Source organism: Callospermophilus lateralis, chromosome 3, assembly GCF_048772815.1.
Source record: "Callospermophilus lateralis isolate mCalLat2 chromosome 3, mCalLat2.hap1, whole genome shotgun sequence".
Classification (NCBI taxonomy): domain Eukaryota; kingdom Metazoa; phylum Chordata; class Mammalia; order Rodentia; family Sciuridae; genus Callospermophilus; species Callospermophilus lateralis.
This window is the reverse complement of record NC_135307.1, coordinates 100,620,864-100,647,969: the sequence shown is the minus strand read 5'-3', so window position 1 is coordinate 100,647,969 and position 27,106 is coordinate 100,620,864. Positions and strand designations below refer to the sequence as shown.

The window sequence follows — 27,106 nt, the reverse complement described above, 5'->3', positions numbered from 1 at the left end:
ACAATCTGGCCCATTATTTGTGAAGAATTGCATGATTCAGAGCCTGTCAGCATGGATTAACTACAAAGTAGATGCATGGTGTAATTAAGATGTGGGATTAATAGCAATATGTGAGTAATGGAAATTAATCCTTTGTGTCAGTTTTATCAGATATATTTAGTAGCAGATACACTGTTCTTATATAAGATTGATTGTTTAAATACTATAGTATGCTTGCCATCTAAACAGTATGATTTTGAAATAATTAATACAACCTATTCCCCACCCCCACAAGCTACCCAACAAATATGCTAAGACTACAGAGTCAAAAAATATATATGTGCCATGTAGAATGATATTTGTTCCTTTTGTTGTAGCAAGGATATATGCATTCCTTTTTTCAAGTAATGAGGCTAAGCAGCTTAAAGATTTAAAAGGAAGGTTGCTAAGACTCAGTACTGACAGCATTTAAATTGGAATCACAGTTTTGTGAGATCATTCCTCTTTTGGTTTTAGAAGTAGTGGACTGACCTATAGGAGGTGTCGAATAAATATAGATGAAAGCCACTTGTGAAACAGATGCAGTCAGTCAAACACTGGTTTAGGTATGTCCGGAGTATGTTTTTGCAGGGGAGATTGTGGGAAAGAAAGAGATACCAGGTAAGAGGCTGTTGGTGTTTCTGGTGAGAGATGTTGGGACAGGAATACAAAGGAATGGATTTGACATATGTTTAGGGCTTTAAATCACTGGAAACAGGTGATCCAAGGAAATGTAGAAGGAGTCAGTCAAGCTCAAGTGAGTTAACTCTGGGTAGTGGTGTGACATAGCTAAGGCAGAAGAGACACATGCTTGGAAGAAGGAAGATTATTTCATTTTGAATGTGTGAGTTTGAGGTGCCTCTTATAAATACTAGGTGAAGATGACCAGTAGACATTTGGAATGAGTGAGTGGTAAGGGAAGAGGATGGCTTGGTGTCAAGATGAATGAGTATAAATCTCTGAGTATAAAGCATGAGTATAAATCTCTGAGAGAGTATCTGAGCTGGAAATCTGTTGGGGGAATCATCAGCAACAGCTGGATGTGACTGAAACAGAAAGTGGATGGATCACCAAAGGCGAATGTGGAGAGAGAAAAGAACAGAGACTCTCTGGGAAGAAGGGCAGAAGAGGAGGTGAGCCCCTGAAAAGTGAGACAGGAAGGGTTAGAGAAATAAACGGAAGACCAGGAGTACATAGTGTCATAGACACTATTTCAATAAAAGAGGGGAAATAACAGATTCTATGTTTGAGGTGTGCATTCAGAGAAGAGGAAAGGGAGACAGCTAGTATAAACTAGAGAAGTTTCTATCCATGGGGTGCAGAGAGTAGGTAGCTGCTAGATGAATATGTGAAGAAAAATAAAAAGGTTTGGAGTCAATTTGTTTCTGGAGTTTGGAAGAGACTTGATTACTTTGATATGTTGAGGGGAAGGAGCCAGGGGACGAGTTTGAATATGCATGAGGGAGAAAAGACAGATAACATCCAGAACTGAGTGGTAAGAGAAGAGGATGGGTTGGTGTCCAGAGGAATAATAAACAGAGGGATTTCTTTCATTGTTGACTCATATTTGCCTCTTTTCTTTGTATCCAAGGTACTGATGAGGATCCTAAGCACTGTCTGCCTTGATATTTTCTGGGCAATATTATTTTTCTAGCAGGTTAATTTCTCAAAAGTTACAAAAAAGCATATAAAAGTGTTCTTGAGGATTAAAAACATACCTTAAAACTGCTTTCATACCTTGCTGAAAACCAGAATAGGAATACCCTTCATAGGTTAGAAGATAATTTCATTTATCTTTCTGTTTCAATTAGCTTTTCATTGCTGGGACAAAAATACCTGAAAAAAAAAAAAACAACTTAGAAGAGGAAAGAGTTATTTTGACTTATGGTTTCAGAGGTTTTCAGTCCATGGTCAGCTGGCTGCATTTATTCTGGACCTGCCATGAGGCAGGGCATCATGGCAGGAGGGTGTGGCAGAGCAATGCAGCTCACCCCTATGGCAGCCAGGAAGCAGAAGGGACTAGGGGGACAAGATACAGTCCCCGGAGGCATGCCCCTAAGGACGCTATTCCCTCCAACTAGGCCCTACATCCTGTAGTTCTGCCACCTCTCAAAAACACCATCAGATTATAAATCCACGAACGGATTAATCTGTTCATGAGGTCAGAGCCTTCATGACCCAATCACTTCCCAAGAGATGCACCTCTGAACACTGCTGCATTGGGCTCAAGCCCTCAACACAAGAACCTTTGGGAGATGCTTCCTGTCCAAATCATGACACAGAATTGTGTGACTGTTAGGCTCTAGCCCTTTGGCCTAAAATATAAAGTTGGTTTGTTCTTTTTAAGTTCTTGGAATTGAGCTTGTGGCCTTGTACATGCTGAACAGGTAGGTGTTCTGACACTGAGCCACACCCCTAGTCCCAGTTGAGTTTTGGTATAGTCAAAAATCTCAAGAAGGATTTCATAGGTTTATCAATCTGAGAAAAAAGGGAGACTGCTTAAAGAAAAAGTAGTGGTTCTGAGGCATGTTGTTTGATTGGTTAGATGAGATTCAGAGGAAAAAACCCACAACCTTCAGTTGCCTAAGTGGTTGGAAGGATATTACTCAAGACAACAGAATAATGATTTTTATTCTTAATAATCACAGCATTTGTGAAAGGCTTATGGGTTAGGAGTGTAGTTCATTGGTAAGAGTAGTTGCCTAGCATGTATAAGGCCCTGGATTCAATCCCCAACACTGCAAAAAAAAAAAAAGAAGAAGAAAAGCATTATAATACTAATGAAGGGTCCTCACTATATTGGCTTATTTACTCTTTATAAAACTCCTTTGATATAGTTGAAACAAACTTTGTCTTTAAAAAATTATGCAGCTGTTGGGCACCACTGTTCACACTTGTAATCCCAGTTACTTAGGAGGCTAAAGTAGGAGAATCACAAGTTCAAAGCAGCACCAGTCACTTAGGCCTAAGAAACTTAGAACTTGTCTCAAAAAAAAAAAAAAAAAATCATGCAGCTAAAATGTTTGGCATCTTTTGAGCAACAAAAAAAATAATAAAAAGCATTATTTTCTTAACATCCCATGCCTTGCTGTTTATACCACATTCCTTGAGAGCTTGTATGGAGGTTCTAGCAGGGGAATGCAGCTGCTCATATACTCTTGACCTAAGTATGGTACTTCTCTATCAGGAAAGGCCATCATCTTTGACAAAGCGCACAGCTTCAGGGGGGATGCACATGGAGTAGTAAGGGAGGACGAGGACACCCGCCTTACCAGCCACATCAGCCTAATCATCTGTGGTGATTAGTGGGGTGACCTGGGTCACATCCAGATTGCCCTCACTACCTGTACTAGACTCCTTAAAATTCTAGTTACTATGCTTGAAAACCTGGTGGAATTGGAGAAAGTCCTAAAATTTTCAGTTCAGTTCAGTAACCTTTTTTTTTTTTTTGAGTTGTAGATGCACATGACACCTTTATTTTATTTATTATTATGCGGTGCTAAGGATTAAACCCAGTGCCTCAACCAGTGCTATGCAAGTGCTTTACCACTGAGCCAAAAATCCTAATCCCTCAGCAAACTTTTTTTTTTTTTTTTTTTTTTTTTTTTTTGGCCAAGTCTGTTGTGCCATTCTTTGTCATAAGGGATTCTGTAAAAATTATGACCCATTTCTATCCTTCAATGAACTCATAGTATAGAATCCCTATAAACAGACTTGTGGATAGGTGATTATACAGGTTGAGATCCCTAATCTGAAAATCTGAAGTTCAAAATACTCCCAAATCCAAAACTTCTCAAAAAGTTGGAGATTTTGGATTTTAAGATTAGGGATGTTTAACTGGTAATGCCTATATAATTATTCCAAAGCTCTGAAAAATTCCAAAATCTAAAGTTAATTTCTGATCTAAGCATTTCAGATAAGGTATATTAAACCTATAATTGTATGATGAAGCAGCAGTGAAGGTCTGCAGTACAAGGTTGCAGACAAGAGGGTCAGGAACAACTTCCCAGAAGTCATGGGAGAAAGTCATTGGGCTTTAAGCCATGATGGGTTGGCAAAGGGACCTGGGGGATTTGAGAGAACAAAGAGGACATATCATATAAAGTTCAGAGGTATGCAGAGAACTGTAAACAGTTCAGTGTTAGTGGGACATAATTATAAGAGATTAAGTACAAGGCTATAGATTTCTGAAAAAAGAAAAAACCAGTTAATTCATCAGCAACACAGATTGCATTTTTCTTTTATGATGATCACTTTGGAGGGTGATTTTGCTGGCAGAGGAGATACTACTGAAGCATCTTCTTTCAGATTTACAAGCTAGATATGATAATTGAGCATAAAGATTATTAGGGATGGAAAGAAGTCCGATATAGGAGATAAAGCATATCGAATTGAGTATTTGATCTCAATTGTGGGCAAAGGAAGAAGGAATTGTTCAAATAGATAGTCCTGGAAGAGCTTCTGCTCTATGAAGAAAAGCTAAACTGTATATTTCAATTTGAGAAGAGAAAGGCTGGGAAAGAATATGGTTAAATTCCCATTTTAACTCTGTTAATTGAATGTAAACTGAATTATCAATAAATATCACCAAAGGTCACCCCCTTATGTATGGAAAAGGTAAATGTGGCACTAATGAGATCACTTAATATTTATAAAGCAGGCATTAAGCTTAGGGAAATATAGGTCCTAATTCCTGAGAAAATGAGTATATTGAATGTAAATTTAATTAATCATAAAAAGACAATCTTACATTGTTTCTGAGAAACCAGGTCTCTGTGAATGTAAACCTGATATTTTGAAGGTGAGTTTTCTTAATTCTTTAGTAGATGAACAACAGTGGTGGTCCATAGATTCAATCCAGAATTAAAATGTTCATAGCCTAACATCCTGGTGATTACAGAGGCAATTAAAAGGAAAAAGTGAATTGATTTTTAAAGTTTGAAGTTCTTTCTAAAAATCAATTTTTAATTGATGTATTATAATTATACATAAGAGTGGGATTTGTTGTGACATTTGTACATGCACATAACACAATTTGGTCAATTTTATTCCCTAGTTCCATTCCAGTCATTAAGTAAACTCCATACTGATTTCCATAGTGCTCTACCAATTATAATCCCACCAACAGTATATGCGTTCCTTTTTCTCTTTACAGTTTGATGTTCTTGAATAGTGATTCTAAAACATTTACTCTCTTTATGCTCTTAAAACTTATTTTGGACAAGGAACTTATTTATGTAGCTTATTATCTAGTGATCTTACTGTTAAAAATTTATGACTAGGAACTTTAAAAATCCATTTAAAAATGAAAATATTGATCTACTACATATTAATATTTCACATTAAGATAATCATTTTCTAAAAGAAAAATTAATAAGAGGAGTGGTATTGCTTTACATTTGTGCAAATCTCTAATTAATAGAATATTCTGACAGCTGAATTCCCATACACTTCTGCTTCTGTATTTAGTCTTTTGCAGTATCACCTGTTCTGTTGCTTCTGGAAAATGCTATACACTTGAGAAAAGAAAATGTAAAAGGCCCAAGATGGCTATTTTCAAATGGTTTTGACTTTGAGGATTGCTGACAGTAGTGTGAGTGCTGCTGTTCTTGAAGAAACAGAATTTTTTTTTGGGGGGGGGTCATATACACAAAGTATTTTGTTATCCCACTTCACCCCTTTTGAAAGTAGATCCTACTAAAAGAGTGTTTTCACTGCTCTTTTCCTGTCCCTACCTCTAAAGGCCTGCAATCTACCTACAGAAAAATGAAGTCATGTTCAAGTCAGAATCTGTTAGTCTTCTGTCATCTTTTACCCTTTTCTAGTCTAATGAAGCATAAGTTTAGCCCTTGTTATATTTCTCTTCTTAATTTTCTTGCTTTATTGATAAAGTATAAATGATTGAAAAAAAAACTAGGGCATGAGGAAGGGGAGTAAGACTATGAGATTATGCTTGGAGCCCTTTCTTTGTATCAGAGGGAGGAGAATTCACAGGACTGTGAGGAGACAGCTAGGACTATCCACACAGTATTTCCAATGAAGTGCTGTAGCCTGGATTGAGGGACTACCTAGAGTGTTACAGAATTACCATTCGTAAGAAAATATCAATACTTAAGTTTATGTCCACTTTGGAAATATGTGAGCATAAAAATAGTCTCTGGAGTTTCTCTAAATTTTGTTCATCAGATGCACCATTTTTCTCTCTTCTTTCTCATTTTGTCCCATCAATACCAACTTCATATGAATCCGAGCATATTATGTATCTGTGTCCAAGAAGAAACAAGTCTTTTGTTTTCTTTAAGGTATCTAGAATCTCTTCGTCCCCACTGCCACCAACCCAGATATGTCCTTAGCAGTTAGTTAGACTTTAGACTTGGGACTCCTTTATTTAATCCATTCCTGATTAATTTTTTTCCAGGCATTACTATTATCGTGATACTCCTTTGCTCAAAAAATATTCAGTGATACTTTAATTTGTACCATGGTATGAATCTTATTTCTACTCACCTTCTGCTTTCTCCTGAGCCCTTCATTGGAAATACTGTGTGGATAGTCCTAGCTGTCTCCTCACAGTCATGTGAACACAAGCTGCAGTTTTTACCCATGAACTTGTCTTCATGATATTCCTCTCACATGGAATGTCATGCTTCTGTACTTTCAAATGAACCTAATGGATTCTTCAAAAACCAATTCAGAAAATTCCTATAAATGATTTTTACCTGACTAGCTTGTCTTCATTCCTCTTCCCTCTGATTTACAGTAGTATTTGATATGTAATCACCTTCATTAACTGTTATTTGTGTTTCAGTTGTATTGATCTTTCCTCTCCAGATGGGTGGTTTCTTGAGAACTTTTGTTTAGAATTTAATTCTGGGAAAGACCAGGCAACTACTCAGTGCTTTTTTTCCAAAATTATTTACTAAATTATCTTTGTACTAGTTAAGTTCAGTTTATCTTATACCTGAGCAGGAGTTCACATCTGGTAAATACTATTTAGCAAAATGTTATTTCTGAGTATAGTTGTCATGTGCTCATTCTAAATTTGTTGAATTTTATCCTATAGCTATTTCTGCATTTGAAGTTCAGCCGATTTCCACTGAGGTCCCTGAAGGTGGAGTTGCTAGATTTGCATGTAAAATTTCATCTAATCCTCCTGCAATTATAACATGGGAATTTAATCGGACAACTCTACCTATAACTATGGATAGGTAAATGTATTTTTTTCCTATGGAGGTAACACAGGAATAATGACAACTTCACATGAGACTATAGAGGGAAAAGGACTGTTGTGCAGCTCATTTTCATTTAGTGTGTCAATAACTGATCTCCGAGACATTTCAAATTTAGAGAATTACACCATTAATTTCTAGAACAGGGGCTAGTTTCCTTGTATAGGTATAATTCAGACAGATTATCCTGCTGTTTTCCTTGCTCATTTTGTCTAACTGTGGACCTGAGTGAGGATTTGAATCACAGCCCATCTACTATGCATACATAGCCACACCTGTACACACACACATGCACTACCTTGTACTCTGAGAGTATCTGGGGTTCAAGGATTAAGAACTTGCTAGCAGGTGCTGGGATTGTGGCTCATCAGTAGAGTGCTTGCCTAGAATATGTGAGGCACTGGGTTTGATCCTTTAGCGCCACATAAAAATAAATAAAATTAAGAGGTAATGTGTCCACTTACAACTAAAAATATAAATATATTAAAAAAATAAAAAGAACTTGGTAGCAACTCCAAAAGTTGACTTTCTTTCCTGCTTCTAAACAGGCAAAAATTGTTGGTTAAAATGGCAGAGCACTAAAATGGAAAAAGTTATTCCAAGTAGGGCTTTATCATTTTTTAAAAAAAAATTAACATCTGAGTATACCTTCATACATAGATATTTATGAAAAATCAGTATTTGAAAATAAATCATACAAAACTGTGGGCCATCTGTTAGCTAAATCTAAACTGGAATGTCAAATGGAACCTTCTATATAACATTAGACTGATAGATCTCACAAACTATATTGTACAGAATTATTTGTATTTTAGAGATCTGTTGTGACCCAAATGAAAACAACAGAATTGAGGTTATGTTCGACTTTTGGTTTTGTTTTTTTGGTGCTGGGGATTGAACCTATGGATTTGTGAATGGTAGGCAAGGGCTGTATCACTGAGCTACATCTCCAACCCAAACTAATATTTTAAAGGGTCACTGGGTGTGCTGGCACATGCCTGTAATCCCAGCCACGTTGGAGGCGCAAGAGGATCACAGGTTCCAGGTCAGCTTCAGCAACCAAGTGCCGCAGTCTGGCTGTGGCTCTCAACAACCAAGCAAGACCCTATCTAAAAATAAAAAGGACTGGAGGTATAGCTCAGTGGTAGAACACCCCTGGGTACATTCTCCAGTACTATAGGAAACAGAATTAAAGGGTCTTTAAAGTATTATAGGTCTTTAAAGTATTATATTATAGCACTGTAAAAAAGTGAGTGTATTAATTCCTGTTATAGGATGTGTTAAGTAAAATAAAAAATCTACAAAATGTTCAACTATTTAATTCTTCTCATAACAGGATAACTGCCCTACCAACAGGAGTATTGCAGATCTATGATGTTGGCCTAAAGGATGCTGGGAATTATCGTTGTGTTGCTGCTGCTGTAGCTCACAGGCGCAAAAGTGTGGAGGCCTCTCTAACTGTGATTCCAGGTATCTCACTGAAGTGGCTTTTCAGGTCTTATTGACCCCTCGATTACTTTTTCTCCTCTAGTTGTATTCCATAAAGTGGTATTTTAATTACACTTGATTATTGTAATCTGTTTGGAAAATGGTCATTTTTATCTATTAAGGAACTCTGCTTTCCCAGGCTGCTTGTCTTCTGTTGTGTTATGTGTGTCCATTCATTTATCCGTCCTTCCTTCTTTCTCTTTCTCTCTTTCTTCCTCCTTTCTTCCTTTTTTAGATTTAACCCAGGAATGCTTAATCACTGAGTCACATCCCCAGCCCTTTTTATATTTTTATTTTGAGATAGGGACTCAATAAGTTGCTTAGGGACTTGTTAAGTTGCTGAGGGTGGCTTTGAACTTGGGATCTTCCTGCCTCAGCCTCCTGAATCACTGGGATTATAGATGTGTGCCACCATGTCTGGCTTTCCTTTTCTTTTTAAAGTACTGAAGATCAAACCCAGGACCTCACAAATGCTAGGCAAGTGCTCTATTACTGAGTTACACCTCTAGCTCTATTATGGCAAATTTAAGAAAGAGTGAATTTTTTTTTTATAAATATTTCACTTTTGGTTTTAAAAGCATAAAATATAGAAAGTACATAAAAAGAACATAACAATCATCTGTTTACACCAGAGTTGTCTACTGTCAATAAAGATGTTTGTTTATAGTCTCTTATTCTTTTGTTTGTTGTTTTAAGAGAAATAACAATCAGTATGTGCACAAACAATATATATTTGTTGTAAAAAGTAATATTTATAAAATTTTTATATTAAACCATGGAAAAAGTATAAACATAAAAGTTTAAAAATAACATCCTTGATCTCAGTACTCAGAAATTGTTATTGTTAATATTAAGTGAATATAATTTTCTATATTTGGCCATACATGATATAGGTAGGAGGGAAATTTTATAGAGATGACTATAAAGAAAGAAATATATAACTTATTAAAATGAATTATGTATAGAGATGCTAGTTTTTAATTTAAAATAATTAAATTTAAATTTAATTGGATATAAAGGAAGAAAATCTGCACTAAAGATATTTTTTGGTACCAGGGATTGAACCTGGGGACCCTTAACCACTGAGCCACATCCCCAGCCCTTTTAAAAATTTTATTTAGAGATAGGGTCTCACTGAGTTGCTTAGGCATGTGCCAGCTTAAAGACATCTTTAATAATCTTTTCTCATCTCCCCCCACCCCACCCCCTCTTTGGTATTGGGGATTGAATCCAGGGCCCACTCTTTCACTGAGCTATATCCCCAGTCCTTTTTATTTATGTTGAGACAGGGTCTTGCCAGGTTGTGAGACCAGCCTGGAATGTTGAATCCTTCTGCCACAACCTCCCAAATAGCTGGCATTACAAGCATGTGCCACTGTGCCCAGCATGAATGTTTATTCTTTTTTTGTTGTTGTTTATATTATATTTATTTATTTTCTTTTTTATTATTAGTTGTTCAAAACATTACAATGAACTCCCATTTTTACCCCGTATACATATTCAGATTTATATCGGTTACTCATCCACTTTTTTACATACTGCCATACTAGTGTCTGTTGTATTCTGCTGCCCTTCCTATCCTCTACTTGAATGTTTATTCTTACAAGAGACATTACTTCATCAAATAGCTTTTAAGGTTTAAAAATTTTTTGAAAAATATTGAGACTGAAGTTAATAGATTATATGCTGTGCTTTAATTTTAGTATCTGTTAGCTTTTTGGCATGAAAAATCAAGACAAAAGCATTCTCACTCTTCTTCCTCAATTTTTTTTTTTTTTGCGTGGGTAGGGGTTACCAGGGGGAACTCGACCACTGAGCCACGTCTCCAGCCCTATTTTGTGTTTTATTTAGAGACAGAGTCTCACTGAGTTGCTAAGTGCTTGCTTCACTTTTGCTGAGGTTGGCTTTGAAATTACAGTCCTCCTGCCTTAGCCTCCTGAGCTGCTGGGATTACAGGCGAGCATCACCACGCCCGGCTAATTCGTCGTTAATTTTCCACCGTCACATAAATTCTTACCAAGATCCGTTGAAGTATTAAATAATGCTTCCATCTCAGTTAAAAGTGCAATGATATGGGGGCTAGGTTGTGGCTCAGTGGCAGAGCACTTGCTTAGCATATATGTGAGGCACTGGGTTTGATTCTTAGCACCACATATAAATAAATAAAATAAAGTCCATCAACGTCTAAAAATTTTTTTTAAAAAAATGAATGATAGGGATGTAACCTAAAGTATCCACCAACTGAAAAATGGAAAAATAAAATGTTTTATCCATAGCTGAATATTATTTTATTATTATTCAGAAAAAAGGGATGAAGTACTGACACGTTTCAGCAATATGTGTGAATCTTAAAACATTAGGTTAAGTGAAAATAAGTCAGTCACAAAAATATCATATTAAGGTTTCTTTCACATAAAATGTCTAGAAATAGGCAAATTCTGAGAAACAGAAGCTTGATAAATGGGTATCATGCTATATAGAGAGAAGATTGGAGGGTGGCTGCTAATAGATATGGATATCTTTTGGAGTGTTGAAAATGTCTTGAAATTAACTGTTGTAATAGTTGCATAACTCTGAAAATTCTAAAAACCATTGAATTACATAAGTCAAATAGGTGAATTGTATGACATGGGAGTTATATCTCAATAAAGATTAAAGAAGTTTCCTATTTAGAAAAAGTGACTAAGAATTGATGTTTTAATGGTGTTTCACTTATATTTGATTTTTGAATTCTGTCTTTTCCTCCCCAAAGCAAAGGAGTCTAAATCCTTCTACACTCCAACCATTATAGCAGGTCCACAGAACATAACAATGTCTCTTCATCAGACTGTTGTTTTAGAGTGTATGGCCACAGGAAATCCCAAACCAATCATTTCTTGGAGCCGTCTTGGTAAGTCTTCTCTCAATATGTGAGTCTTTTCCTTAAACTTTGTTCATTCAAAAAAAAAAAAGTAAAAATTTTCATTTTATAAATAAAACACATTTGGTACTTGAAATTGAGTGGCTTCTTTTGGCATTTCAGCATGTAGATAAGAGGTTTTACTATAGATAATTTTTATACTTTTCATGATTGATTGCTTGGATAGTTGTCTTTTGGTACAATTTTGGATTATATGTTACATTGTTTTAGCTGAAATATTCTCTTTGGAATAGATCACAAGTCCATTGATGTCTTTAATACTCGAGTGCTTGGAAATGGTAATCTCATGATATCTGATGTCAAATTACAACATGCTGGAGTGTATGTTTGTCGGGCTACTACCCCTGGCACACGCAACTTTACGGTTGCCATGGCAACTTTAACTGTATTAGGTATGTATTCTTTCATTCCATAATCAGGAGAATCTTACATCTTAACATTTGCCATTTTATCTTATTTATACCTTACTCTTGAGTTTTGTAGCATTGATGAGAAGGTGAGTAAGAAGTATACTTTACAACGATAAATTTTAGAGGAAAATTAAATTCCTTTATTAAGTATAGCTACAGAACCATTCTGAAGTCACTATCCTGTTTGTATGTTCCTTATTGATCTTTCCCTTTTTCTTCCTCTTTTTTTCTTTTCTTGTGGTGCTGGGGATCAAACCCGAGGCCCCATAACTTGCTAGCCTCCTTTCTTCTCTTTTTCATCTACCCACATATCCATACCCATTCAATAATCTAAAATTTGAACTTATTGATTGCATGTATTTACAAGTGGCCTTATGTTGGGCTCAGTTAAGAAGGACTGTGGGCATGCATACTTTTGATGTGTTTATATAAATGGTCTCAGTAAAAACATGGAGGAAGTGGACACTAATGAGTAGTGCAGAGAGAAGGTACCTGGGTAGGTATGGGGATGTGGACAGGAGGCTCAGAATGTCAGACATCTTTAGAAAGGCAACTTGTTTCATTTGATGTACACTTCCTTGACTGTTTCTGTCATTCTGGTTGGGATCATAGGAATATTTTCTTTTTTCTTTAAAAACAGCACCCCCTTCATTTGTTGAATGGCCAGAAAGTTTAACGAGACCTCGAGCTGGCACTGCTCGATTTGTTTGTCAGGCAGAAGGAATCCCCTCACCCAAAATGTCATGGTTGAAAAATGGAAGGAAGATACATTCAAATGGTAGAATTAAAATGTACAACAGGTGGGTCATATAATTTTGCTACCATTTTATAAGAAATAATGACTTCAGTAATTTTTATGTGACATGATTATAATAATATCAAATAGCTAAATAATCCTGATAATTAAAACTAAATTAAAACAAATAAGAAATTAATTTAAGTTTTATAATATTAACATGCCATAGATCTTTTGTATTTTGTACATGGATCATAGAAGTGTTGGATTATAATGAAATGAATATTGGACAGTTTCCCAAACCTAGGTTCTAACCCTGGCAGACCACTACCTAAGTTACCACAAGCAAGCAGATTAACTCTTTGGGTGCCAGTTCCTTCTTACATCAAATAAGGAAATTAGAAGGAAATAATTTATTCTCTAAGAATTCCTCCACAGTTCAAACTTAGTAATTTGAAGAATGGATTTTTATAGTATAAATATGAATTCTTGTAACATACTTTATGCTGAGCAAAACTTTAAAAAATTTGTTGACCTCAATGTTATGCATTCACTGTAATATTGTATGAGTTAAAGTGCTTTTGTTAAAGAATGTACTTTCTTATTAAAAGCCAGTTTTTTTAAAGTCACCTTATAGAGACTCAGAAAATATATAAGATTAATTTTAAGTAATTAGTGTAGAATGTTTTTAATTAGGGCTGATTATACAGTTTTTTTGTTCTCAGTTAACTTTTGTCATTTAAAATGAGAGTATACTTAGCAATAACTGAACTTTATTTTTGCATCATTCTTGGAATTTTTCATGGACATAAATAATTTTTTTCTTTCCTCAGTAAATTGGTAATTAATCAGATTATTCCTGAAGATGATGCTATTTATCAATGCATGGCTGAGAATAGCCAAGGATCTATTTTATCTAGAGCCAGACTGACTGTAGTAATGTCGGAAGATAGACCCAGTGCTCCCTATAATGTGCATGCTGAAACCATGTCAAGTTCAGCCATCCTTTTAGCTTGGGAGAGGCCACTTTATAACTCAGACAAGGTCATTGCTTATTCCGTGCACTACATGAAAGCAGAAGGTAAGCAATTTGAATAGTGTTTATTTATAAGTGCTGTTTACTATCAAGGATTTGTTTTTAGAATGAATGCTGTCTTACATAAGACCCCAAAATATTTTTGAAATTTTATGGCATTTATCTTCCTCCTTTTTCTTTTTTTCTTCTTGATGGCATTGGGAATTGAACCTAGGGTCTTGCGTATCATAGACAAACACTGAGCCACACCCTCAGTCCTGTGTTTTTTTTTTGTGAGACAGGGTTTCTCTAAGTTGCTCCAAACTTAGACTCTTCTGTCTCAACCTCCTGAGTAGCTGGGATTACAGGTGTATGCCTCTGTGCCCAGATGGCACTTATCTCTTTAATTAATCTATTGCCTATGAATGTATTTTTCTCTAAATTTTCTTTTGATGTGCACTTTGCATATTAGTATAATTTAAGGTTTTTCTGTTTATAAACAAACACCAGCTAATGCAGGACATCGCTGCCTGCTAAAAATTACAAAGTGGCATACCTGTGCATTTGAGTCCAGCCAAAGTATAAATTCCTTAACTGAGACTTAGACCTATTTTAGATAGAGAGATAAGTATGAACAGTGGTGTAACTGGTAAAATAATATAGTGAACTATAGATACTATAGCATATTATCTTTAAGGTAAACATGATAAAATTTTCCATGTATTTGATTCTGTATATTTTGAACATTTCCTGAAATCTTGTGGAATATTTTGAAAATCGAACAAGACACTACTGATATATCACTGTATGAAAGTAACAATCAATTGGATATTAAAATTCTTATTTAGAATTATTGGTTCCATTTTTTATATCTTTTTTTAAATCCCTATATCTTTTGGCAAAAATTTTAGAGGAAAGAGAAAAACTACTTATAAATCCTAGATTTCTCCATTGACTTTTTATAGAAACCATGGCAAAGTTGTACAAATTTTAGTTCTTTTCACAAACAGCCTGGCTTTTATGCACTATACATTAAAAACAAATCCAAACACCCAAAGAGTGGTGGCATATTAAAATTGTCTATAGAGACAGGTGGTTTGTTGCTGCTACTGCCATTTGTTTTTTGCACTTTGAAGTAGTGTTTTGAAAAGGAATATTTTGAATGTAAATCAGAGGTCATAGAAGCCAGAAGAATGGAAGTCTGATAACTGAGCATGTTGGAGTATGTTAATTCCCTCTTTGGTGATTTAGGAAGGTAAAAGGAAGGCTGGTTTGGTGGAGTCCACTCTTGTTCGCTATTATGGTTGTTTCATTAGAGCCTCTGCATGCGGCTCAGTGGTCTATTCAGGAACGAACAAGGCTTTTTAATTCGAACTCAAGGACCTTGTTTGGTAGGTCAGAAATCGTACTATGCAGTTCCTAATTAACGAGCCATTAGCCAGTCTGTTGTGAAATGCCTGTAATCTTGTCTAATTAAAATGCTATCAAGTTAATTCAGAAATGTGGGAAAACTTAATACTGGAATTTGCCTTCTGTTTTGTTTATAAATCCAGTGTGGGGAGAAGGGACTTGTCCTTAAGAGAGTTTTGATTGAGTTGACGTGCATTTACTGTGAATTGTGAGCAGAGCACAGTAGCTGCCAGTGCGCTTGTTCCATTTTGTAGGTCTGCTCTGTAGGAATTAAATTCCACAAAGACAAATCCTCTTCTATACCTTGCCATGCATATTTTATTAAGAATTGCTGAGAATCTTTTCTTCTTAAAAAAAAAAAAAAACAAAAAAAACCACCTCACTGTGGAATAAAACATTCGAAGTACATTCTGTGCCTCCCAGTTCTTTTGCCCTCAGGATAAATAAAAAGAACAACTTGTGTCAGTCAAATTTAATAGAATCTCTAGGGGCAAAAATGAGATCTTTTGCAGGGCAACTTTTGGTTTGCTTTGTTTTCATAAAGAATAGAGTCATTGCGTTCCCTGTCTCTCCATTTATGTTTACAAGGGGAGGGGGGCGAGGAGAAAGAAGAAAGAAACCATGAGTTTAAGCAAGCAAATTTAGGCTGTTGTAGGTTATTTTATTCTGTTATGTTAAACATTTGTTACTGCTGTAGACTGTGTCTGCTGTAGGATTTGACTAGATAGAAAAAGAAGTTTAGAGATTAGTTCTTTTCAGTTTGATTTATTCAGGAAAAATTTAAACTAGTAACTTGTAGCAAGACAAGTTACTTGATTTTTTTAGAAAACAAAGAACTCTCTGTTCCCAAAATGGTTTTGTGTTAAAAAAAAAAAAAAAAATTAACAGAAAATTAACAGAGATTAAACCCAAGGACCAGTGTTTCATAGTGAGGGGAAATGGTCTTACAAACTTTATTTGAACATTTGTAGTTTTTAAACACAAATTCTTTTATCTAGGTTTAAATAATGAAGAGTATCAGGTAGTCCTTGGAAATGATACAACTCATTATATTATTGATGACTTGGAGCCTGCCAGCAATTATACTTTCTACATTGTGGCATATATGCCAATGGGAGCCAGCCAGATGTCTGACCATGTGACCCAGAATACCCTAGAAGATGGTAAGAAAACATGATTCTAGGTCTTTTATGTATGAACATTCATATATTTAGTAATTTTCAAAAAATGTGTTTTAAATGGGAAAATCCTGTATTTGGTTAAAAAAACAAACAGATTGTTAAACAGCGGGCTAATTTGTCATTTCAAATCGGACTCTTGCTTTTTGCCAGTAACATGATAAGGTTAGAGCAATTTATTTATAATTCAAAAAACAGATCTTAATAACATTCTTACATATTCATTGTATTTCCTGTTTAAATTGTAAATATATTGCAATTGTTTTACAAAATAGAATAAAACCTGAGTTTTTCCTGGTCAGAATAGATGTAATGAATGTTACATATTGAGTGTTTACAGTGATTATTGGTCAAAGGCATTGGACTTCTGAAACTGGTAGTTTATGAAACTTTTTTACCCACCAGTTTAAAAATTCTTAGGTAATCAAATAGCACATAGTTTATTACTAGATGCTTTATTACTTATTCAATTTGTTACTTGACCACTGAGCTGTAGTTCTCTCGAGGGAGGGCAATCTTCTGTATTTTCTGATGGTGTTGGGGAATTCTTTCCACTAAAATGCTCCAGGACAAATGGTTCTCTTTGGGCTCTTCATATCATGTTGTAAAAGACAGGTTCTCTCTCCACGGTTCTGGCGGGCCCAGTGTTTGTACCCTGTAGTGTGAAAGGGAATTAATGCTTGCTTTCACTGTTCTCCCTTAACATGCATGTCGTCGTTCTCAGGATAATCTAAGTTTTCAAAACATTTCTATATAAATAATTTCCAAACCTGCTCTTTTTGTTCATTTGGCCCCAGATCTCTTACATCTTTTTTTTTTTTTAAGAGAGAATGAGAGAGGGGGAGAGAGAGAGAGAGAGAGAGAGAGAATTTTTTTTTAAATATTTTTATTTTTTAGTTTTCGGCGGACACAACATCTTTGTTTGTATGTGGTGTTGAGGATCGAACCCGGGCCGCACGCATGCCAGGCGAGCGCGCTACCGCTTGAGCCACATCCCCAGCCCTCTTACATCTTTTTAATGCTACTTGTTTAGATGTTTATAAATTCAGGGTTTGACTGAATGAAAAATTTTTCACTTATCTGGATGCTGAATTTCAAATTTTAGTTTTCATCTGAGAGTCTGTTCCACTTCAGAGTGAGCCATACTATATATGACATCTTCAGCTAATGCATGACATATGTGCACGTGCATGTATTAGTTATATTCCTCCTCCATGTCCTTGAAGAAAATGAGTCTAAGCATAGCAAGCTACTTGTTAAGGCTTGACTTTTCAGTTATAGTAAACATTTCCTTACTCTGCAACATTTTTTGTTTTGTGGATGGCATACAGACCCTTTTGACACTGCTTTTCAAATTTTTCATACTGGCCTCTCCCACCTTCTAAACCCCGTTCACATACTGATTTGTGTTGGTCTCAATTTGAGGGTGTGACTTTGTGTTACAGCTCATACTGAAGGAGCACTTACCACTCACTCTGTTCCAGAAACCCTGCCTCTGTCATCCCATTTCATCCCTACATAACTCTATGGTAGGGGAGCTAGTATTATATAAGACGCAGTAGAATTGGAGGACAAAGATGCAAGCTCTGTCTGCTTTGTCTAGGTCTACTCCTTCCCTCACTAGCTATGGGGCCTTGGGCAAGTGATTAACTCCATTGGACTTCTTTTCACAGCTATGAAATAGAAATGTTTCATGATACTTCCTTGACTGGGTTTCTCTAAGTATTAATGGTTCATAAACATAAAGAATTCAGAAATGCTTAAATTGTTTTTTTCATCTTCACTTACTCTTTCATTCATTCAACAAATATTTATTGAGCACTTGCTATGTGTTATTCAATATGGAGCTAAATTTCTGGAGGGGAAGGGAGCATAGGAACAACAAACAAAGAATAAATTATATACTCTGTTAGACAGTGGTGAGGTGTGGAAGAGAAGGCAAAAAGATGTAGGGCAGTGAAGCATGATGTGCTGCGGAATTTGAGGTTTTAGACAATTATCTCCAGAGAAGGGCTCACTGAGTGGGTGACATTTGAAGAAGACTTGAAGGAAATGAAAATAAAGGAGCGCTAGTCAGTTGACTGGGACAGGCGTGTTCAGGGAGAGGAGGTAGAATTGCAAAAGGCCTGCATAAAAGCATGGCTAGAGTGGGAGAAAAAAGGGTGAAACAGTAGAAAATGAGGCAGCCAGTCGAGCAGTTGGATAGGGTTTTGTATGAAGCCAGAGAACTTTGGCTTTTACTTTGAATGAAATGAAATTGCTTTGAGCAGAAGTGATCTGACTTGTGTTTTACCAGGCTAGTGCGTTGACAATAGATTGTAGGAAAAGGGCAGAATCAGGGCAATCTGTTAGGCTATTGCAACAATACAGGCCAAAGGTAGTAGTGGCATGGACCAAGGGGTGGCAGTGGAGGTCATGCAGCCATAGGACTCAAAGTGGAGTGTGTGGAGGAGTAGAGGATGACAGCTCAGTTTATGGCATGAGCAGTTAGGTAAATAATTGCCATTTACCGAGATGGGGAAGACCACAGAAGAAACCAATCCTGTCTTCATTTTATGTATGAAGAAGAAACCTAGACACAGAGAAATTGATTGGTCACAATCATACAAAGACCACATAGTAACTGGTAGAATAAGGATTCAGACACCGAGAGGGTAGTCTTTACTCTTAGTATGATACTGCCTACCACCATATTGGGCTCATTTTTCTGGAAAGCCAATTTTATTTAAATTATTGGAGGAAAATGATTTTCATATAAGATAGCATATTTTATAATTGAGAACAAAAAATTCACATTGGTTTCTAGACTTGAAAAAATTATTTTCCAGGTTATAATCCTACAAATCCTACACTTCCCCACCCTTGTGCAATGTATTTTTCTCTTGTGTCAAAGGCACTAGGTAGGATTACTTGAAAAGTAGTCTCAATTTCATGTGAGCATCAAGTATTTGCATATTCATCCTACACAAGACAACAGTCACAACAGTGATAAGAAGCTTACTTTCTTTCATCCCATATACTTATCCACTCTCATTATTTTTTCTTCCTTTTTTCTGGTTTGTACTCTGCTTCTCTGAATACCTGTGCTATAACTGAAAATGCCTCTTTTATGATGTTATATATTGCTGTTAATAAAATTGAATAGATACTGGTGTGGTAAGTAGTAACTTGATTTTAAATATTTTTAAACAATGTTTTCTTATATAATTTTCAGTTCCCCTGAGGCCTCCTGAAATTAGTTTGACAAGTCGAAGTCCCACTGACATTCTCGTCTCCTGGCTGCCAATCCCAGCCAAATATCGTCGGGGCCAAGTGGTGCTGTATCGCTTGTCCTTCCGCCTAAGTACTGAGAATTCCATCCAAGTTCTAGAGCTCCCTGGGACCATGCATGAGTATCTTTTGGAAGACCTGAAACCTGATAGTGTGTATCTTGTCCGGATTACTGCTGCCACCCGTGTGGGGCTAGGAGAGTCATCAGTGTGGACTTCACATAGAACACCCAAAGCTACAAGTGTGAAAGGTAGGCTTCTCAGGACTGTTGAGGAATAATAATACAATATTTTTACCTTTGAATCAAATTTTTTCTCTCTTAGTTTATGTTCATTTTTAAAATTTTCATTTTACTAATAAAAATATTCCAGGGCTGGGGTTGTGCCTCAGCGGTAGAGTGCTCACCTAGCAAGGTGCTGGGTTTGATCCTCAGCACCACATAAAAATAAATAAGTAAAATAAAGGTATATTTTGTCCAACTACAACAAAAAAATGAATATTTAAAAAAAATATTCTAGGGCTGGGGATGTGACTCAAGCGGTAGCATGTTTGCCTGGCCTGCGTGCGGCCTGGGTTCGATCCTCAGCACCACATACAAACAAAGATGTTGTGTCCGCTGAAAAACTAAAAAATAAATAAAATTCTCTCTCTCTCTCTGTCTCAAAAAAAAAAAAAAAAATTCTAAGCTGGGTACAGTGGTGCTCACCTGTAATCCCAGTGGCTTGGGAGACTGAGGCAGGAGGGTCACAAGTTCAAAACCAGCCTGAGCAACTTAGTGAGGCCCTACGTAACTCAAAGAGATCCTGTCTCTATTAAAACACACGCACAAAAAAAAGGGGCTGGGGATGTGGCTCAGTGGTTATGTGCCCTTAGGTTCAATTCCCAGTACCAATAAAATAAAATAAATGTGTGTGTGTGTGTGTGTGTGTGTGTGTATTCATTCATAGAATTAATTGGAACAAAATTAGACTTTGTATTTAATAGTTCCTTTTGTATAGAGCACATTACCATGTAAAATTTTTGGTTATGGTATTAGTTTGCTTAGTAAATTCTTCATGGTTAGAACATTCCAAATCAAACAATTACCAAAAGTATTTATTAATAAAGACCTAATTAATATTAAAGACTGAAAGATTCTAGACCTTTCTTTTTACTTAGGTGGACTATACTATGACTGATTTTCTTTTTTTTTTTTTTTTTTAGAGAATTTTTTCATATTTATTTTTTAGTTTTTGGTGGGCACAACATCTTTGTATGCGGTGCTGAGGATCGAACCCGGGCCACATGCATGCCAGGCGAGCGCGCTACCACTTGAGCCACATCCCCAGCCCCTGATTTTCTTATTTGATAATAATGCCTGTTCTCTTTATCACAGAGGAATATTAGATGGGCAAAATTATGGAAAAAATGTATAAATACTTCATAGATTGTACTTGTATACTTTAGTCTTTTTAAGGTAATGTATATTTTTTAATTAAACTATCTCAAGGTTTAATATCATTGTAAACTTTGGAAAGTTTAAGTATAGTTGTTGGAATTGAACCTTTTATAACTATTGGCTTGAAGTTGTGAGATCTGCAATTTTCTTGGGAACTCTGTGTTGTCTGTACGTAAATTTTCTGGTGAATTTTTCTAGCCCCTAAGTCTCCAGAATTACATTTGGAGCCTCTGAACTGTACCACCATTTCTGTGAAGTGGCAGCAAGATTCTGAAGACCCAGCAGCCATTCAGGGCTACAAGCTGTTCTACAAAGAGGAAGGGCAGCAGGAGAATGGACCCATTTTCTTAGATACCAGTGATCTTCTGTACACTCTCAGTGGCTTGGGTGAGTGAGTCTGTACTCTGCTTTTCCTTTTATCCTTCCTCTCTAGCCAGCTGGATAAAAAGCTGTAGGCTAGAAAATTAATTTGATACTAAGAAGAAAATATTTGATTTTAGTATGTCACTATGTATGTCTTACTGATCAGACTGGCAGAAGTCAGGTAGCGATGCTTCCTTTCTCTCTTTTCTCCAACTCTGAGAATCTTCTTGTCTTTCTAGAGTTCGCTTCTGGTAGAGTGAGATCCTGAACAGTTATTGGGCATGTAGAATAGTTATTTCACCAGACACATAAATAATAATTAAGTTTAATTTAGAATTTGTCTCAAAGTGCTATGTAGGTATGAAGTAATTTACATAAATTATGTCTAAAATAATGCCTTTTCAGTCAGGAGGCTGACACAAGAAGATCGGGAGTTCAAGGCTAGCCTGGGCAACTTAGCAAGACCCTGTCTCAGAGAAGAAAGTTTTTAAAAGTAAAGGGGTTGAGGACATAGCTTAGTGGAAGAGCACTTGCCTATCATGCACAAGGCCCTGAGCTTGATCTCTAGTACTTGGGGGGAAAAACATGTAACTGTAAACATTTATTGCATGTAGTTCTAACCCAGAACATTAGAGGGAAAAATCACCTCTGTGTTTGGGCTCATTAATAATGTTGATACTGTTTTTTTCCCCCACTCTTGCAGGGAATAAAGAATTTCATAATGTAAAAATGTTTAATAGAAAGTAAAGGGCTGGGGATGTGGCTCAAGCGGTAGCGTGCTCGCCTGGCATGCGTGCGGCCCGGGTTCGATCCTCAGCACCACATACAAAGATGTTGTGTCTGCCAAATACTAAAAAATAAATATTAAAGTTCTCTCTCTATCTCCCTCTCTCTCACTCTCTCTTAAAAAAAAAAATAAAAAAAGAAAGTAAAGAACTTTTGTCTCAAAATGAATTCATGAATATAGACACCTACTCATCAGGGTGTAAATGCACACTTAGCTATTTGTTGCTCTTTAAGAGAGTTTTACCCTGAAGTTCCAAGTGGTCACTTCAATTATGATTGCCACCCAAATGCCTGCTGAGTGGTTGTAGGGTCTTCTGAATTTTTCAGAATTTTGCAAAGTACTCTGGCTTTTTCCTTCAGAATGCCCTTTGTAGGCGAGGGGTATGAAGCACAGTTGTCCCATGGTGGGCTTCACCATATCTTTCCATGGCCTCATTGCACAGGCTATCAAGGCAGCACTGGACTTGAGTCTCTTCAGGGTAGACACACTGGTAGGAACCTGTTTTCAGATGCAAAGACACAGAACTCCATCCTGCAGTTCCTCACCATGGTTTCCAGATGGTATTTTGCTTATAATCTTATTATGTTGGTTTTTAATTTAATCTGCATTAAATTAAATAAGTTTCACTATCGATCTCTGTCACACAGCTTTATGAACGATGAGGAGAAGTTACATATGTTCTGGGTTGACCTTTCTTAATCCATTGATACTGAGATGACGTCAGCCCAGCCTCCTGTTCCTAAAATCAGCAGTGTTTATTTCTGCCCATGGCTTCTCAGTGTGTCGTCCTTTTACATGTGCATATTATTGATTTGGAAATATTTTACTCAGTACTTGTCTGAATTTTTCAAAACAAAACAGATTTGGGGCAACTATTGATGAAAAATCATAGATCAAACTTAGTACTTACACTTTCCTCATTATAAGAAAGATATAAATATGTTGAAGATATACAGAAATACTCTTAAGAGTGCTCTTCTTGTGCATACATTATGAGTAGCTTATTCTAAAGAGATGAATAATTTGTTAGAAAAAAAAAACAGGGCTGTTCTTACCAAAAAAAACTTAGAGAAACATTTTATTAAAACTTTGGCAATTAAAAGTTCTTTAAAATTTTTAGATTTTCTATAGTACATTAGATAGATAAATGCATGTATACTTAGAGATACATGCATATATTACTTATGGTGGGGAGGGGGAGATCCATTGATTTTTGTTGAACTTTTTTATAATCTCTGAATAATAGCTTTCAAAACTATAAACCTTTATTTCCTCTTATGTTTTAAAAATAAATTGCATATATTGCTGCCTTTGCTTTTATTTCTTATTTATTTATTTGTTTATTCATTTTTGTCCTTCTGGGGATCAAACCCAGGGCCTTGTACCTGCAAAGCAAGCACTCTACCAACTGAGCTATATCCTCAGCCCTTGTTTTTATGTTCATGAGGTACCTCTGTTTAAAATCACTTTTTTTTTTTTTTTTTTTGATAGTTGGACACAATACCTGTATTTTATTTATTTATTTTTACGGGAGCTGAGGACCAAACCTAGGGCTTCATGCGTGCTGGGTGAACGCTCTACGACTGAGCCACAACCCCAGCCCTAAAATCACTTTTTTAATGTGTAAACTAGGAAATTATTTTGTTATAGTTAGTATGCCACATCTGTTTAAATAGCTCAGTGTTCCTGACTGTGGAATTAGTTAGGTGTTGGACTACTTGCAGTTCAAGGTAATGGAGACCTCTGTGCAGCTGTAAGGCTTTCCTTTTAGGCAGCAGGTTCTGCACCGCTGGAGCTGCCAGGTCACAGCCTGAATGGCGACTGGATGGCAGGGATGCAGTTGTGTGGGTTCAAGCATTGTACAGCTGTTGACTGGATCACCATTAAGGTGCCTTTTAATCTTGAGACCCCTAGGATCTAGCCTTCCTTTTCTAGAAAGTCAGTGTTGGGGCCTGGCCAAGTTTAGAGCAGTTGAATGTGTTTAACCCACCAAGCAGGCAAGTACTAAGAGCTCTCCTCCTTACTTTTGGATATTGGGAAGGCAATGTGTTCTGTTAACTGGACAGCTGACCATCTGTGACCATTTTTAACAGGAGCATCTGGCAGTGGCTGCCTGTTTAACAGAGAGTGATGTGTGTGGAGGGCAGTAGGTTAAGGGAATCCTAGCTGTGACTTGCATGGTGAATACTTGCTTTCACTGAGCCTTTTGCACATTAAAGATGCTCTAACTGGAACTAGATTTACTAAGTGGATTTGGAAATGAAATTTAAATGTTTTTGTTAGCTGAGTCAGTGTCAATTTGAGTAACAAACTGATGGCTCAAAATTTCATTTTCATACTAATACCTTTTCTGATGACCTTAGACACATCTTTTTGTTTCCATTTCTGGTAATTATGTTTTCAGTTAAAAAGTGTGTTACTGGAATCTAGTCAAGCTGACATTCTTTTTGGAAATCTATACAATTCTTTGTTTCTGAAAGAAAAAGGCAAATGAATTTATGTCATTCAGTTCATTTAACAAGCATTTAAAAATATATTTCTAAGTAAGACATCATAGTATGACATAAAATGATGTGACAAATGTAACCTCTGCTTATAACTAAGATTAAACTAAAAGATATTTAATTAACTGACTTGTCCAATTTTCCCCAAAATTTGGTTAATTAAATTCATTCATGATTAGTAATGATAGTGTTTTAGAACATAATACCCTAAACCTTCAAAGCTCAGTTCCCTGAGATGTATGGAATGTTTTAGTTTTTAAAGTAGTTAAAAAGATTCTTTTGTCTTTAATGATACAAAATGAATATTTTCAGAGCAATGGAAAATTTTCATATTGCTAGTTGTTCAAGTGTACCTTTACAATGTAGTTTGATTTTTAAGAACTGGTTCCCTTTTGCGGGTGGGGAAAAAACATTAAGCTTGTGATTCAAGATGTTTATGTGATTTGTTGTAAGTAGTGATTTGAGGTTTGCTTCAGGATTTTGCATTTTTGTAATGATTATTTTCACTTAAAAACACACTTCTGTTCCCTGTTAATAGATTAGTTGAAAAATTTGGTTCCTCCTTTTTTGTCCATTTCAGAAATTGACTTCAAATTTGAGTTTCTAATTGCAAAGGGACTGTTTTCATAAGCTGTCAGAAACTGTTCTGAATCATTTAGTCTTTATGTAGTACAATGAAAAGGGGAAGATTAATTAGATGGTACTTTTGTTAGTTTAACATTTAGGACACTGATGCTTAAGACATAATATTAGGTCATTTTTAGCTTTCATATTGCCAAAAAACCCATGCTGTTTTATTTAACTTCACAGCAAGCTCAGTTGGTGAGCATGATGATTAGCACCCATAAAGATTCAAATATTTAAAATCAGTAATATGTGTGGGTCACTTGCACACCTTCAAAACTTAGGATTTGTTCATTTATACATCCAATTTGGAACTTCCAGTTACTATTGGGAATAGGAATCAAAGGAAATAGTCCTGAGTTGTTAATGTAGGAGATGCTTGGCAAGCATTCCACACTGAGATATACCACCAGCCCTCTTTTAGCCAGTTTGTAAGTGAGCATGCTAAAATTAAGTCAGTTTCTAGATGTTGTCTTTTGCCATAATAGAATAAGATTTGATTATGCAGTTACATATCTCAAGGAAAGAGATCATCAAGAGCTACCACTGGTATTCCCACAGGAACCTGTAACCCTTCATTAGTTGAGGCAGGACAAGATGCTTGTGATGTGAAAGAAATCACTTGGAGTAAGTACATTGTGAGCCTTACGATAATAGCAGTTTCCTTTTGGAGAGAATTAGAATTACTCAGTTTATCAAATATAAATTTCATTTTAAGGCAAGCCGAAGTCTTTCACAGTCTGTGTTCCCTCATCCCTGTCCCACAGAGAAGCCTCAGAAAATCTTTGGAAATATTCTATAGGAAAAAATCCTTATAACATTGTTGTTTTATGATTGTCTGCAGCTCTTAAAAATGGAGATCAAGATGCACTATATTTTATAACAAAGTCTTCGTAATCATGAATAGTACATTTTTCCCAGACTGATTTTAGCTGGTAACTTCATTGTAAATAATCTGGTGTGTTGGTGTTAACTATCAGCTAAAATATCATTATAGGTAATTGGATTCTTCTAAAGAACATGTAACAATGTAAACGTCATTGACCATTTTGTCCGTATTAACTTGTGACTTCGTAAAGGAGCACTTGTTCCCATCAGATTATTTAACTTTTATTTCCATACAGGCCATTCTTAGGACAAATTTTAAAATTCCATCAACATTATTTAGCACAGGCAAGACCTTTGGGGACATACCTCATATTTTGTTGTCTCTTCCATTCTTCCTGTGCTGACTTTCACTTTTTGTAGAAATAGTTACTCTGAACAGTGTCTGACTACACTCTTTCAGTTTTTCGTTTCAAAAGGTCATAAAATAAATTCATGTAACTGAAGTCAGTAGACTTAAAAGGAATAATCTTGGAAACTGCCTGCTATATAGGTAAAAAAACTGGTTGACAGGTTTGAATATTAATTATGACAGAGTAAAGGGAATATTTTGAAGTATTGTATTTCACTTTCCTCATCATTATATATTTTTTTAAATATTTATTTATTTTTTTTTAGTTGTAGTTGGACACAATACCTTTATTTCACTTATTTATTTTTATGTGGTGCTGAGGATCAAACCCAAGGTCTCGCACGTGTGAGGCGAGCACTCTACCGTTGAGCCACAACCCCGGCCCAAATCTTTTAAATTTTCCTTTCCAATGTTGCATTTTATCTCTCTCATCAAACCACACATTAGGGATTCCTCAACCATTTTTTTTAATGCCAACA

The 27,106-nt window shown here is 36.0% G+C and overlaps 1 protein-coding gene across 1 annotated transcript in view; it reads left to right on the top strand.

The window, feature by feature from the left end:
- Prtg (protogenin) overlaps nucleotides 1–27,106 on the top strand; it is a 116,904-nt gene that overhangs the window by 51,297 nt on the left and 38,501 nt on the right. Inside the window, exons 3-11 of the mRNA XM_076849404.2 lie at nucleotides 7,082–7,226; nucleotides 8,584–8,717; nucleotides 11,488–11,625; nucleotides 11,889–12,047; nucleotides 12,706–12,865; nucleotides 13,635–13,882; nucleotides 16,225–16,389; nucleotides 19,619–19,924; nucleotides 21,311–21,499. Coding sequence (XP_076705519.2) covers nucleotides 7,082–7,226; nucleotides 8,584–8,717; nucleotides 11,488–11,625; nucleotides 11,889–12,047; nucleotides 12,706–12,865; nucleotides 13,635–13,882; nucleotides 16,225–16,389; nucleotides 19,619–19,924; nucleotides 21,311–21,499 — 1,644 coding nt within the window. The remainder of the gene's footprint in view (nucleotides 1–7,081; nucleotides 7,227–8,583; nucleotides 8,718–11,487; nucleotides 11,626–11,888; nucleotides 12,048–12,705; nucleotides 12,866–13,634; nucleotides 13,883–16,224; nucleotides 16,390–19,618; nucleotides 19,925–21,310; nucleotides 21,500–27,106) is intronic.